This window comes from Acipenser ruthenus, chromosome 5 (genome assembly GCF_902713425.1).
Source record: "Acipenser ruthenus chromosome 5, fAciRut3.2 maternal haplotype, whole genome shotgun sequence".
Classification (NCBI taxonomy): Eukaryota; Metazoa; Chordata; class Actinopteri; order Acipenseriformes; family Acipenseridae; genus Acipenser; species Acipenser ruthenus.
The window spans coordinates 79,495,607-79,512,396 of NC_081193.1; the positions used below are offsets into that span (position 1 = coordinate 79,495,607).

The window sequence follows — 16,790 nt, forward strand, 5'->3', positions numbered from 1 at the left end:
TAATAATTCAATCATTAGTAGCAAAAAACAGCAGACAGATGTTAAGGTGTTAGGATTTCTGTTAGATTTACCTTATGGACATAGGCAGTTGGTGTGTATCTGGGGTCCTATCATACTAACTGGTCGAGTCTGCGCCCCGGTATGAACGACACCCCACACAACATTTCGTTGAAAGTAAAATTTTCACCATTAATTTCTGGTTTTTAATGACCATGCGCAAATAATGCCTGTGGGGAAACACCGTGGCTCACGTGAATAGAAAAAAACTGCCTATAAAGTACAGGTAGTTGCTCTGTGCATTAATAATTCAGGGTTATCTTCGGTTCGACGTGGAGTTCGGCTCAGATCAGACGATAGACTCCATGATTGATTACTCTTTCCTGTTACGGTATAATCCATATTTTTTATTCTTTTATTTTTTTAGACTGCAAGAGTAACTCAGGTACCATTTTTTTTGTATTGAACATTTGAATGCTATAGTGCTACTTTGAATGTTAATTTTTACTATTTTGTGTTGTGTTTTCACACTGAACACAGCAATTTATTACCTGTAGAGATTACGTAAAGCCCTTTATTTTAGTGGACGACAATTTAATGTGTTTGTATATTTTTTAAATGTAGCGACTCTTATTCTAGTGTTTTTCACTTACAAATGTGTTTTTTCATGATGTGCTTTTGCACTGCACACTGTAGCTTTAAAGTTTAATGTCTGTTTTGTGAAAATATTTTAAATGACAAAACAGTGGACATACTGCAGCAACTTTGAATTAGTATTTCACCAGTCAGTAAATGTGTTAACTGCACTTCTTGATTCTTTAGCGTCGTGCTGTGCTGTACCTTTAAATTTTAAGCATGCCTAATTCTAAACGTAATCTACCTACCTAATGTTAAAAATACGGCATCTGCAATCATGCCTGTAATTTCGCCCCTGCCTGAACCAACGCTCCCCCCCCCACACACACACACATACTCTTTTGCCTTAACAACAACTTTACACCCCCTGTGCATTGACTCAGCAGAATCCGGTAATTTGTATTATCTCATTTTGGTGTGGGTAATTGAAAGTATATATGAAATTATTCTTGATATAATCTATATAAAATTCATCTAGATTGTTTTAAAACAGACAATAAAAAGCAGGGCTGGTCTCTGTTCTCCAGGATCGGTAGCCCACCCACCTCTGCTCTGGATTGCTCGGTGTAAAAAGCGATTTTGGCTTTAGGCTTGTGAAATCGAAGGATGCTCACCTGCCATCAGAACATCTGTGCAGTGGTAAGGACTAATTGGACATTCCAAACTGGGGGAAAAATAAATACAAATAATAATTGGTCACTCTAAATTTACTAAAAAAAAAAAAAAAAAGAATGGGTCAATCAAGACAGAAATTCACATTGCGTTATACTATCCCACAAGAGAATAATACTGGCAAGCGTGCTTTTAGTACAGGTGGCTGAGTGTGGGCCTGATAGCCAAGGCAGTTGCTTAACACCATTCGTTGAAGTCCCTTATCACTTTTCAGTAGTTTTCCAGAATTTATTTTCACTTTGAATTGGGTGGAGCCCACATATTTTGTCACCACCACACTTCAGATTCCCTACCTGTGCAGCAGGTATTAGGTTCCCATCTGACTTGGTTTTTGATGGGGTCTTAATACCTGTTTCAGTCTGGAAAACTAAGAGTGATAAGTGACTTGGAAGACAGTTGTTAGAGTTAAAATGTTTTTTAGACTGCGAGGTTACCCTTATAAAACAATGGCATATTATAAATGGTAGATGCCACATCACCCTTCCCATACACACACACGCTTTGTGTGCATCACAACTTCAGAGTAATGGGCATAACTGTTGTGAAAGACTCATTACAGTTCTTTTTAAAGATACATAATAGAGCTTGATTGCATTTCATAGGACAACCCGTTTAAGTCCCATTTCAGATGCAAACCTTGTAAAGTGATTCTCCTAAGAATGAACACCACCCCTTCTAATAGACATAACTGAGTGATTGTGTTAAAGGACTACATCATTTCTGAAAATTACGTGTTTTCTGCCGGCATGAACACATCACTCTGTACTTACAATTGTTTTAATGGCAGCAGTACCGACAGGAAGCACAGCAGTCTCAGACAGACTCCATGGTGACGTGCTTGCAGGGTTCAGCCAACTCCATTGAGTTTCAGTGTGGGGGAATCAGAGAATGAGGGAATTGTCTGGCTGCACAAAAAAAAAGTAACAATTTAAATAAATAAAATGCCTGAAAGATGATTTAAAACAAAACAAAACAAAAGAATGATAAGACTATTCTGTAGATGCACCAGCCGGAAGGAAGTGAGTTAGAATGGGCTAGTATTTGGCCTGTAAACAGTTGTGTATTCTCCAGTGTTGTTTGTTGCTGTGATTTGACCACGGGAATATACCTTTTGCAATATGTTGTACAGGTCTTGTGACCAGAGTTTCTTTCAGGTGGTTTTCAGGAGACCCAGTTGTAAGGGCTGGCACCCACCATCATGCCCCTGGTGTAGTCAATGAGGTCCTTCTGCTTTCCCATTATTCTTGCTGAATAGTTGCACACAAATCTCACACAGAGTATACAGTATGTGTCTTATTCTTATAGTCATGAATGTATTATTATCATTATAATTATTAGTAGTAGTCGTCATAGTCGTAGTATTTATTTATTGATTTATTTATTTATTGATTTATTTATTTTAAGATATGGATTTGGCCTACTAGATGCTGGTCTGCTGGTACAGCAGGCTGTTGGGTGGAAAACTGTAAGACCGCAAAGAATCTGTTCAGAGGAAGTGATTCTTAACCCTGTAAGGTAGGTGTACTGTATACAATATACACTATATGTAGTTAGGATCGATTTTAGATGTTCTATTCCATCTTAGAGGGCATCTGCTTAATTAGAACTTCATTTGCCAACACAAATTTGTATTTTTTTTAACATGTTTCTGGTATATGTTTATGATTTAATTACATTCATTATTTTGTTATTTTTAGTACCAGTAAGTGTTTTTTAAACACATTTTTCATGACTTAGTTTAAAAATATGTCTACTCTCTAATTATGCCTAACAAAACATTACATTATTGGTTTCTTGCATTCAGAATTACAGTACCGTATATGCTGGTACTCTTGTCTTTTTGATAACATAATAACAGAGTCTACTAGAAGAAACACACTGATACAGTATATACACACATGTGGTGGGCTCAAACATTGTATTTATTGATTGATTGATTTATTTATTATTTATTTGCAAAATAAATCCCTTCAATTGAAGTGGCCAGTGAGCAAAGTTGCAAAACGATGAAAGCCCCTTTGCAGAACAGAGAGCTAAACTAAAATGCAAGGACAGAACTGTCTGGTAATTCATTAATAATTAAATGATAGGGCTAATTCAGTATTTTTGAAATGCAAATTAGACAGGAAATGCCATATTGTATGAGGATGTGACTCCACAGTGCAAGGTGTCAGTGGAGTTAGTTCTTGGTGCACTAATGATTTCAAAGAAACCAGTCTGTAAAACCCATCTCGTAGAGTACCTACCGCTGTCTCCATCTTCACTCTAAATTCCAATCTGCAAACGGACATTCCATAAGAAATTAATTCACCTACCTCAGATATTTCCCTGACAGTATAATTGGTTCAAAGCTTTGCATTCTGCCTGAATGATTATTTATTGATTTTATTTGGTTTAATTTTATTATTGTAATTTTTTTTTATTATTATTTCTGCAGTTTGCCGTTTTAAACGCATTTCTTGTGTCAGGTAACTTCCTCTAGCAGAGTGGCTGGGCAGAGCAAATTATTTGAGTCCATATTTAAAACTTGCACTGTCATAGTCCCAGTTCAGAACATGTTGATATCACTCAGGTGATGACGGGAATGACTGGAATCAATTTCAAATCTGTTTCAACTAAGATGCAGATGGAAACATGACATAACAGCAGTACGTACGGTTGGGTGGTTTAACATGTTTTGAACAACAGACTACTGTCACTAAAAAGCACAAAAACTTCAAATACCCTTAAAACAAGCAAGATACTGTAGGAAGGATGTTAAGCAATGTAAGTGTAAAGTCAGTGCTATAGAGCTGTACTAGTCAATTTTTTTAAAGCATGTTTTTAAGAGCACTAAGAGTATACAATCTCTATAATAAGATGTGTGTTTTGAAACAACAGCCATTGCTTCATTATTTAACTGTTTTCCTGTGTGTGTGTGTGTGTTTGTTTGTTCCAGAATCCTTTCTCCCGGTGGAAGTGTGGAGGTATACATCCATACAGAAGCATGTAGGGGGGGGGAAAATGCAATCAATGTTTTGGAACACGTTCAGGTTAGGAAAAAAAAAAACCTTGACATGAATTAATTGAAAGGGCAATGATTTAAATCTATTACTGGTAGCTAAATCCAATCATTTGTTGTGGTTTCTTTGTTGTTCGTGGTGGGATATTTTGGAACAGAGGATGATATGATTATGAATATGGGCCCCCTCCCAAGCAAATATGTTTATACCTTGATTCAGATGCATGTATATGTTTGAATTTAGGCACATGCATACTTTGATGTAGAATGAAATGTGACACAGTATAGCAGTGTAATATGTAATTACAAAAACTTACTAATTACACACAACAGCTCTTGTCAGTAAGATTTGCCAATGTGAAGACAAGGCCATATCATTTTCTGCTGTATAGCGACAGGACACTTTGATGTATTGTATTAATGTTTAGTTCGCAGCTGTATTCTTTGATTTTTCTCTAGTTAGAGTGTGTTTCCAGTGTTGTCCAGTAAAAAAAAAAAAACATTTCACAGCCACATTGTTTTAACCTCTGGACATATACATTTTACTTCATCTTTAAAAACCATTTGCTCTGATATGACATGACTAGAAAGCCCTTTTCACACTAGCATGCTCTACCTGGGTCGGAACCTACCCGGGTCAGGACCCAGTGTCACGTGGGTCGGCTACGTGATTTCACACTGCTTTTGATAAAGCAGGGTTGACCTGGGTGACAGACGCAAGTAAACAACACACGCATCAATGTCCTGGAAGCAGCTTGTTACAGACGCTTCCATCCAAGCTTCTCTGGATTGAACCATCGGCCCAAATTTCGATTAGAGCAAATGTTTCTTCATCCCTGCTTCACTCTGGCTCATGGTGTGTCTCAGGCAACAAAAATATGGCTAAACAGAGTAAACAAAAACGTTCTTTGCAGAAGTGAAGCCTTCAGGCAGGCGTGGCTGTTTTTTATTTCGTCGGCTTACGAACGGCCACCATGCATTTTGTCTCGCTCAACCCGGGTCAAAGCGTGTCAACCTACATCCTGAGGTGGGTCACAGGGACCAGGATTAACCCAGGCACGACCCAGGTACATGGTTTCACACTGCTATACGTGCAAGTGGTGAAATACAATTAATAGTGAACAGTAGTGCAGTGCTTGCCTTTAGCGACAGCTCCCGAATCGTGTTAGCCGTCTAACAATGACAAACGAGTACAATTAGAACGACAAACAAACAAACACAAAACACTCACGGTTATTTTACGATCCTGTGGTTCGTTTGCAACCGTAACAAAGGAACAATTCGCTTTGCCACATCCCCTTTTGTACCTTCAGCCACGCCCCCTTGGTTAGTGAGTGCAATCGCTTTTCCTCCAATCCGCAATTGCCACATCGCCACCCCTCTGGGGCGATGACTTGGTGTACTGTGGCTCCGCCCCATTTCTAGATGGCCGACTTCCACCTTTCCCTGTAATGAATTGCCATAACATATTGTATTAAACCATCAAAAAGACCTTAATAAAAGTGGTCAATACAGACCATATTAGTATTCTCATTTAGGGATGTTAAGTTATCAAAAGAAAATAATAATAAGCATCCCCTAAATTGTAGCAGATTTAAACAAATGTCATGTCTCAGATAGGAAAAGCTAGATCTCCTATAACTGATAGTTGCAGCAAGTTCATTAAATCACTGTGGTGAATTATTACCACAGTCCTTCCATTCCTTAGATGCCATGGTTGAAAAAACAGCACAGTAAACACAGTATGAAAAACGGCGTGCAAAGCAGTCTAGCATTTGTAACTCTGCAGCTCTGTAGAACAAACAGAAAATAACCTAGCAAGAAAATGTAAAGAACAAATAAAGCAGACTTTACATAAAGAACACAGAGATTAAAAAGGCCTGCACTGCCATTTTATCTCAGGTATCATAGAGCTACAGGCGTTGGACATAAAATTACAAACACCTGTCCCTCAAACTGTAAGACTAAACGATGTGATAGGCAGATAGTGTCCCTGACATGTATTCTCTATTGTATAAAAGGTGCACCTCCCTGTTTCAGTCACGATGGGCAAGACAACAGATTTGACAGACATTGTTTGAGGGTTGATTGTGCAGTGCTCAGTAAGATATATTAAACATGTAGTTTCAACAAATGTAAATGTTTGCAACGTGTGATACATTTAACTATTTATCAAAACCAGGATGTTTTGTGATGGTTTACCAAGTTTTGAAATCAATTTTCTTGTAGCTTATTAGTACTAGGTAAGTTATTACTGGGTCCCCCTTTCCAGAAGTTCAATATATTTTGGTTCTTTGTTTGAATTAATCAATTTGGAATGTGCAGATATTACAAAATCACTGCTTCCTGTTAGGTGTCACTCAAAAGAAGTAAGAAAAGGGATATAAGCCATTGGTTAGCACTTTGCATGACACTGATTGGAATTATTTAAATACTTTTATACACAATCAACAGAGCCAAATAAGCAAGTACAACAGCCATACTTTAATGTACTGTTATGTACATCCCTATAAAGTTCATAAGCAGTAATAAAAGATCACATGTGTATCCTTAAGTAAAATAGTCACAAATAAACACAGGTGCAGTGTTCCCCGTCTGTCAGTGAGAAGTGAGGGGCTTGGGGAACCCTCAGAAAAATCCTCCACAAGGCTGTGTGAGCCGGGAGTGATGACAGACCTCTGCAGTGAAAGTTAAAGGCTAATGTCCAGTAGTTGAATTATCTATCAACTCATTTCTTTCAAAGCTTCTGGGAAACAAAATCTATTTTCCTTTATTGAATGAGTGCTTCTATCTAATCTCCTCCTAGCCTGTTGTTAGCATTACCAGCGTCTGCAGAGGTGACCTCAGCATTGACCTGCTCTCTCCCTTTGGAACAAAGTCACGGCTTCTCGAGACTCGCCACAATGACTATTCTGGGGCCGGCCTGAAGAACTGGACCTTGATGTCAGTCCATTCCTGGGGGGAAGACCCTCGAGGCACATGGAGCATGAAGGTAAAGACAGTTTTATTCTTTAATTATCAGGAATTTGCTCTAGCAGGGTGTTGTTTTTTAATGTCACAGCAAACATCATCATCCACTATAAAACATTCAATAGTGTTACATTTAGCAATACTAAAAGAAACTCGATGACGTGTTTTTTTTTTTTTTCAATGTCTTCAATTTTGAAATGAGTTTCGATTCATCTACTTGTATAAAAATATGAAGGACCTCATAACAGTCCCATTAAGAGATCAACTAAGCATTTTCATTTGTAAAGCATTTGGGAGTGCTGCACTAAAGTCACTGTCAGCAGGTTCAATATTATCAGCAAATGAGATGGGATATCTCCTTCATGAGATAAAACAACTGGAAGAAATTGTTTACATGAATTAAAATGAAGTCCTATGAGATCATTTATTTGGTTTGTTAGGAACATATGTTCAAAGGAAGGTGTCGGTTGGAGACAGAAGACTTTGCTGCCTGCTTCTGTTCAGCAAAAGAGCTTACATGCTATGAAACACACTGGGCTGACTGAGCATCAGACCTGTGTTAAATGGTCTCTGCCAAGGTTTTCTGCCAGATTAATCCCCATTACAGGTACTTACACTAGGGTGAAATCATACAGTGAAACACCTCTATTAGTACCACCAAAAGGACTAAGTAAAATGGTCTCATGTAGATCTGAATTCTGTTCCCCCAGTCAACTATGCCTTTGTTTCTATCTTTGTGCACCCCTTGTGTTTTCAGTTTGTATTACCATTTGTATACTCCCAAATAAGTCCTTGTTCACTGCCATGAGTAAGAGAAGCTTGCTTCTGCTTTCCAGAATCCTACTGGAGAATGGCATTTTAGTGCGGCTGAGAGTTCACTTCTAAATAAGTGCATATGCACCAGGTAGTGTTAATGTGAGAACCACTGGATCCCCACATAGTCACAGCAATAACATTTAAAAAATATGAGTCAGAGCTCAACGCTGGCTAAATTCATGAAGTGAACTAAATTAGATGAAACAAGTTGCCATCTGGCACCGGATCATGTGATATTTGTTTTTGTAATTTAAAAACTAGTATATCAACCAACACAAAAAGAATTAAGTGAAAAATGTAAAATCTCAAGGCAAACCGTTTCAGACATTCTGAAAAGAAAAGATGCCGACAATGTGGATAAAACCTGAATGCCAGCAGAAGTGCCTCGATCCTGCGTGCAGGTACAGAATGAACACGTTAATGTCTCTCTATGGGAGTGGTTTAAAAAGGCTCTTGCTAATTACAGGTACAAAATGAGTGGAGGCATTGCTGAGTTTATTATACTGTGTATGTGCAGTAATAAAGTTGTTTTGTTCAAATCATTTTGTCAGTAACTGCAATCCAGCACACTGTCTAATCCGGCACAATCTGTTGGTCTCAAACGACGCTGGAGTGTACAGGTTTTTCTGTAGATTGCAGGGTTCTCCCCAGGAATTCTGCACAGCCGGGCAGCAGAACATTATAGCCGGGAGTACTTTTAACGGAAAAATAAACTTGTCTTACCTTAAATATATAATACGACAAAGAATTTGAATAAAGTGTTGTCTTTCGTTGACTATATCTGGTTGCGCTTTTTTATGTTCTACATTTTCTTTTTCATTATGTTTTTTTTTTTTATTATGGTAAATTACCATGCTTATTTAGGCACTCTACGATTTGACTGGGGAAAAAAAGGTAACCTTTTCACTTCCTTTTTAGCTTAATTATTGAGCTTATTGCTTCATTTAAATTGTTTTCTTTATGTTAAGTTTTCAGGGCATTTTGATAATGCACGTCTATTTTTGTTTTGCAACTGTTCATTTTAACCATTTTTTTAACACAACAGTATTCACACACGTTTGGTCACCATCATAACTATTGCATGAAACCGGACTGTAATAATCCAGCACCTTTGCACTTAAGCATTTGTATGTCTGCTAACAAGTGTTTAGCTGATATCCCATCACGCCTTTCTTCTTAAAGGTGTACAGCCTCTATATATGAACCCCCAATATCTCTCACAAGCACCTGGGTACATATTGTTACAATATCACAACAAAAGGAATAAGCTTTTTTTTTTTTTTGGTACATATGTATAGCTATTATGTACTATATATCACCATACAGTAAAATAATACGACAAAAAATGGACTGAATGATAATACCTGAAAATAATCTTAATATTTTTTTAATAAAGTAGCCGCCGCAAATATAGTGTTATGCGGTGGATTGTGCCGATTGCCGTCTTATTTTGACCCCCTGCATTCATTGTCAATATTTTTGCTTTGAAAATAATTGGTTATTTTTTTAGCAGTCATTTTTAACGTTTTACCCTCTCGAAGTGCTTAACACAGAAAACCCGCCCCTTCAACTCTCTGATTGGTTAAATGTTGTGTCAAGACGTAACACAGCTGTCATGTGGTTTCAAGATTTTTTTTTCACCCAGTTAACGCTCAAGTGATCTAGTCTGCTAGAAGCACAAACAATCCTTATTGTTAAAGGCACAGTAGCATCTGCAAGACGGGCGGATCGGATTTTTTCAGCCTGGCGGCGACAGCCACTTTGCCGGGCGGCTAAAAAGGCCTGGAAAGAACCCTGAGATTTAGTGTATAGTTCAGCAACTAAATGGCACCCAAAAGTTACTCTTACAAGCATGACAGCTCTGGAGGGTGTAGCTCATATATATATATGTGGTAGCCCCATAAAACTATATAACACCGGCATTCAAATAAGCAAACATGTTCAAACATTCTGAATGTTAGTGTGCAATTGCTTGGTAAAGTAGTCTGGGGGTGTGCAGGTGAGTGTATAAAAGGGTAGATACTTATAAATATTGTAAAACTGATCTATTAAAGAGCAATTGATATATATATATATATATATATATATATATATATATATATATATATATATATATATATATATATCAATTATAGGTGCTGTTGTGACTCAGCAACAGCAGTTGTTGATGCATAGTTCACTCCTAGTCTCTGTAAGTATTTTTTGGATAAAAGTGTCTGCTAAATGACTAATTAATAATAATAAGGGGGTGGTTACTTATTTGTGCTACTGAAACGTCTAATTTGATATTTAAAGCTGTGGCAACGGATGTACAATATACTTGTAGCTTATCAAGCGTCTGTTTTTGTCAACATACCTCTTTTCCTTTTTGTTTGGCATGCTATACATATGAACAAGTTGGTATTAATGGGTACTCCATTTAGAATTGTTTCTACTTTTTTGTATACATCATTATTATTTTTGTATACATTAATTTAATCAGAAATAATAATAATGGATTTACTAATACAGTTTCCGTGTAACTGTCTGGGTTCAGTTCCTCTCCATCTGTCATCAATATGAGTTTATTTAGGTTTGCTGACAAATGTCATATAGTTGATTCATGCCCTATCCTCGGGTGGTGTTGTTTATACACAGTTATCAGGAAATATTAAAGAACGAAATATGAAACACAACAATGCTAAAAAGAATATGCCACAGTTCCAAAGTCTAATATACTTTCTGTACACACGGCCTTACCTTTATTTAATACTCTCGCTTCATCTTTAATACTTTCCCGTCATCATTCAGTTGTTTTCTTTTCCTCATTTGAATGTTAAGCTAACACTTATCTAAACATGTTGTGCATCTCCATTTTTTTTTTTTTACAAGAATACTAATGTTGTGGTTTTCTCAACAGGTGACAGACAATGCAAACACGGTCTTCAAATGCTTTCGAAGTGACTTTGAACAGGCTGCCGGGACAGTTCTTAGGGTTAAAATGATATTTTATGGAACCTTCGATCCCAAAAAGAAATCCCACGGTACGATGACAGAATTAATACAAACACCATTCAAAGTTAAGGCAGTGGCATTGTAGCTAGTTGTGTATTATTATTATTTATTTATTAGCAGACGTCCTTATCCAGGGCGACTTACAATTGTTACAAGATTTCACATTATTTTTACATAGAATTATCCATTTATACAGTTGGGTTTTTACTGGAGCAATCTAGGTAAAGTACCTTGCTCAAGTGTACAGCAGCAGTGTCCCCACCTGGGATTGAACCCACAACCCTCCGGTCAAGAGTCCAGAGCCCTAACCACTACTCCACACTGCTGCCCTATGTGTATTACAGAGAGTTAATATTTTTATTGCACACATTTGCAGAATTATTTTGTGATCAACCTTGAGTTTTGTTCTCTATTTCATCAGATAATCAGCACAGGAGCCTGGTTTCCATGGGCGAAAGGTATGCAATTAATGTGGACAGCAAAGAGCTGAAAAGTGACGTGTCACAGAAAGCGATCATTCAGGAAGAATTTGAAATTGAGAATTCCAATAAGATTAATGCTAATGATATACCATCTCTGCACAAGAAAAGGGTAAGAAAAGATCACATTTATGTAAAAGAAATATTGGTTGTACTTTACCACATGGGATTGCAGTGTCAACCAACTTGATATTAGAAATATTTATCACATAAATAGCTATAGAGGAATGTTTTTGTGTCCTTCAGACAAGTGGTGGGCATATATGTTTGGTGCATACTGTACAGCTCTTCCTTAAACCATGTGTGGCATTCTCAATCTGAACTGTGGCTACCATCTGCACCAGTGTAGCAATTGAGGATTTGCCATAAAGAACAACATAATATAAAACCATTTGATGACATAAACAGTGCATTAGCAATTAGCAGTAATTTACTTTTGTGAAAATGCTGCAATCAACACTTATGTCTGATTTCACAGACACCCATTAGTGCTAATCTTGGACTACAGTTGTTCCTTTTAGTATTACTGAACATTATGTGATGGAATGTTTGAACACTTTGGTCCAGTTTATCAAGGTCTGTACACCATTATTTGTGGAGGAAAAATACAACTAATAATCTTACGTATCTAGCAACACGCATCTTAAAAAACCTTGTTGAGTCCTTCGATCATACTGTTTTTAATGTTTATTTAACAATGCTTTTTATCATTTTGAAGTCCTAATGTGTCATTTTAATTGTTGTTGCTCGAGGATGTATTTATTATCAAATTATATGGGAAGTCTGTGATGGAATGGTGAGTAATGTACATAGTGAAGTGAAGACCATTTAGACCAGATTGAAAATCTGCAAGATGTATTTATTTTGAATTACTTATTTACTAGGGTCAGAGAGGTCAGAGAAGACAATAAATCTGCAAGGTATTTATTTGTAATGGAAAGATGCTTCAATACAAAAAGAGAAAAAATATTTGTAAATGTTAGGCTGATGACTGCTAATAGATTCTGTTACCTCAAAATTGCACAAACACACATTTTTCAAAAACTTTGGAAAGTGATATTCTCTGATGAAAAAATACATGGCCCTTTAAACAATGCACACAACTCGTGGGGGAAAAAAACAACTCATGGAACATATCTTTGCCATAAAAATATTTCTTCTTAAAAGCTAATGCCAAACAGAAAATAGCTTGTGTGTGCAAAGTAAATTAAAAGCAGAGTTATTAGTTATTTTACAAGCGGGTGGCTTAAGGGTTGTCTATGTGTACCTGTACCAGTACTATGAGTATAAAATTTAATACCTGATCTCAAAAAAGCCTTGTAGAAAAGGATTTGATTACTTTTGTTTTATTAAAACAAGGCCAGGAAGACTGAATTTAAAGACACCACAGCAAAATAAATTAAAAAAAACACACACACACACACACACACACACACACACAAGGACACACACAACATGTGAGACTAAAGAGGATCACAAAAAACAAAAAAGTCTGAAATCCAATAAAAAAAACACCTTTAGATATATTGTACACTAGTTGTTTTTTTCTTTGAAAAATGAGAATACAATTATTTATACGACTGAGCACAAACACAAACTGAAGGAACCTACCCAGTATCAACTCAAAAATATTATTTTAGAAAAGATGTTATTAAAAAGTGAAAGTAATATTGATAGTAATAGTAATAGTGAAAGTAATGTATATATATATATATATATATATCATTAAAGAGTTTGATTCTGCGCTGAGTGTTTCATCTGCCTGACCTCCTCACTCATACAACTCAGAGTGATGCTTAGTTGCACTGTGTCAGAGACTGCATTACACTGGTTCCTCCTCCTTCCCCCCTGGACTTGAGATTGACAGTCGGCACTGCCCTATTGGAGTCAGAAGCTGATTCAATGTTTTTACATATATACTTTTTTCTCTGAATAACAAATAATAACAAAAATTTACTCGTAATAACATGGTAATAATAATTATGAATACTCGTTTTTACTTGTACTTTGGCACACCCCTAGTTTACTAGTTTCAAAGCAATTTATGTCAAGCTGTACTATTTTAACCAGTTTACAAAATAATTTTAGGACTCACAAATAAGAGATTACAGTAACATACAATAATCATGATCAAGTACTCCGTTAATTGTAAATAACTTTAGAAAATTCTTCCTGTTGCGAACTGTTGGGGATTTGTTAAAATTCCAGTGTCTCTTATCCTTATAATTGCTTCTCATCAACTTCAGTCTCTAATTAATTTCATGAGTCTTCCCCTCCTTTCTCAAATGCACAAACCTGCTGCATTGGGAATCCATTCCCAACATAAAAATTATTAATAGGAGACATCATTTTCAGTAGCCAGAAGCACCCTTTTTTGCTTTGTTACAGTCCTCACCCAAACTTCACAAAGGGATAACTCTTATAGAATAATATATACTCTACACACAATGCATTCACTTCTAATGTAAATGATAAAATAAGCATTCAAACACAAGACCTCAAGAGGAATGCAATTGTTCGAACAGCATAAAACTATCATCTATAATTATTAAACAATAGTGCAAAGTTTAAAAATGAGAAAAGAAACTTAATAAATTAAATGCCAAATGTTTTGACAATAAATATTTCTCAATGTCTTCAGTGAACAGACAGACACACAGGATACCTCCATATTTAATATTTCTAAAATGAATAAAACATTGCCTTTGAATGCAAGTCTGTATTTGTAATCTTGGGGTCTATCTGAGGTATGCTTTTGGTTGTCTTACTGCTCTGAAACAAAGTATGAGATCTCAATTTGCATCACAAGATAATGGCTTATTGAAAGCTTCTTGTTAGGAAGTTATGCAGATTCTGGAATAATCTAAGGAGCACTGAGAGAATGAAAAGAACTCTACCATTGTATAACAGCCCACACTAGCTGCAGGGGTTTGTGTTCTGGAACTAAGTCAGGGGCATCAGTGTATTAAAACTATATCTGCATTCCAACAATATGTAAAGAACAAGGCAAAACATTCATCAGAATAGCTTGAGAACCAAACGGTGTACAAGCATTGAAAACTAAAACAGGAACAGTCGTTCTTTAGTCTTTTCAATTACACCGCCACCCGATCCAAATTCTGCACAGTCACCGCTGTACATTCGGAGGAGGCAAACATGGGCAGATGCGCTCTTGCCTCCTCTATATGATGAGCACGTCTGTTAGCCTATCATATTCTTCCGTTTCTTCAGATGGCTAGCATGGAACATGTGAGTAAAGCCATCTAAAATAATAGCCAATGGGTTTTCCATCAGCCACCTTTGCTTCAAGAGATACAGCTGAGTAATGTACCTTGCTCCAGAACTAAAGTTTGTCCAGAGCTAAAGAATTGCTTCTTTTATATTAAATAGATAAGTTTTGTATGTATCTAATTATTTTGTTGGCCATTTTATTAAGTTTAACAAATGAAGACGATAGGGTGTGCTTGATATTGGTCTGCCTTTCTCCTACTTCAACAACTTTGTTTAGAAAATATTTTATGCAAAGTATGTTAAACTGACGTGATCTTAAAATCGAAATGCTATATTAATGTTGTATTATAAACATACATTTGCAGTGTATAACAGTTAAGTTGATTAGAATAAATTACAGTGGACTACTGTTTTCTTTTTTCTGCTGGCTGGTGGAGAAAATGTGTTTGGGGTAAAAAACTGTTGGGGTAAAACATTAAGAAGATATGAAAAGTCTTGTCAGTCAGAATAGAATAATAAGATTCTACTGCTGCTGGTGGCTTAAGGGGACCCCAAGACCTATACTGTAACACTTTTGAACTGTAACAGGGATTGACAAAAATATAATAGTAACACATGCACACTGTTGCTCACATGACTGATCCGTGTGTTTGTCAAATGACATCCCTGACATGTATTCTATAAAATTTGAAAGATGCACCATCTTGTTGCAAGTCAGTTGTGTCATAATGGAGAAGGAGTTAGACCAGACCATAGAGAGATGATAGAAAGCACATTGGCTGTTGCTTTTATAAGACTGAACAAATGCCTGGTGTTTCATGTCTCTAAAGTGAACTTTCCATTCTAGAAGCTTTGCTGTAGACTTCCATCAGAATTCTAAATTACAGACAACAGTACCTTGAAAAGTTGATCACTACAGTATGAGCTATGTTCAGACGTACAGAAAAACAGATAGAAGAGCAGATACAGCCTCCATATACCCTGATCTCCTGAACCACTTCATTATTGCGATACACAGGGCTGTGGATACTATAAGCCTATACTGGGAAGTTAAAATTATGACTGATTATGCAAGGAGACACTTCACTCCCAATGATATAGCTTCCTATTGAGCTAAGTACACAGCTTGAATCTCTGAGACAGATGGGAAGCTGCTTCTTCTGCAAATAATCAATACATGTTGTTACATGATTGACAACTTCAATATGGTACAAGGTTTATAAACCTGATTTATATATTGTAAAAGTAGAAGACACGTCATACAAAGTTGTATAACAACTAATAACTTACAGTAGCAAAGTTATTTTTTCTCCTAGAACATTGCATTACTGTAACTTCGTCGTCTTCTTCTTTTTCTTCTTCCTGTTGTGTTGTGTTTAGGGTCTCTTATTTGAGATCTGGGTGTTCAAGCTGTGTGAATTGACATCTCTTATAATAAGGGACACCCAAAAAACTGATATTAAACAAAAAAAAGCAGTTGTTTTGTTTTTCTACTTATGTTCTTCATACAGTATGGCATCTGTGCACCATATAAGACGTATAAGTTTAGTCAAGTCCTTAACAGTGATTGGGGGATTTCTTCTACTTGATTTACCATGTTGTTTATAACACTTTATAATTATGTATTATTTACTGTTTATAGTGGAGCCTTAAACTAAAGTTTTAACATGTACTCTTTCAATCGTACCATATTTTACAGAGCCCTTTGTTGTGGCACGATAGCACATTCTGGGTTTTGAACTAACTAACAACTAGCTTCTCCGCACGGGTTGTCTCAGTACAAAAGGACACATTCTAGTGTGCTACTGACTATCTAAGATGTGATTTTTCTGAACTCATTGATATAAACGCATTATGTTCTTAAAATGAATTTATGCAAGGTAACATTTTTTTCTTTTGCTTTTTGGTCACTAAAGGAGCTTAATAAAATGGAACATTTCTAATTGTAAATGCAGGTTTTACTGACAGCAAAGCAAAATGTTGTGAATGCTTTT

At 36.4% G+C, this 16,790-nt stretch overlaps 1 protein-coding gene across 2 annotated transcripts in view; it reads left to right on the forward strand.

The window, feature by feature from the left end:
- Positions 1–16,790, forward strand: part of LOC117402762 (PC3-like endoprotease variant B) — a 299,818-nt gene that overhangs the window by 268,297 nt on the left and 14,731 nt on the right. For both annotated transcript variants that reach the window (XM_034004201.3, XM_034004200.3), the window contains exons 14-18: positions 2,710–2,820; positions 4,244–4,337; positions 7,113–7,298; positions 10,992–11,115; positions 11,508–11,677. In XM_034004201.3, the coding sequence (XP_033860092.2) occupies positions 2,710–2,820; positions 4,244–4,337; positions 7,113–7,298; positions 10,992–11,115; positions 11,508–11,677 (685 nt within the window). The remainder of the gene's footprint in view (positions 1–2,709; positions 2,821–4,243; positions 4,338–7,112; positions 7,299–10,991; positions 11,116–11,507; positions 11,678–16,790) is intronic.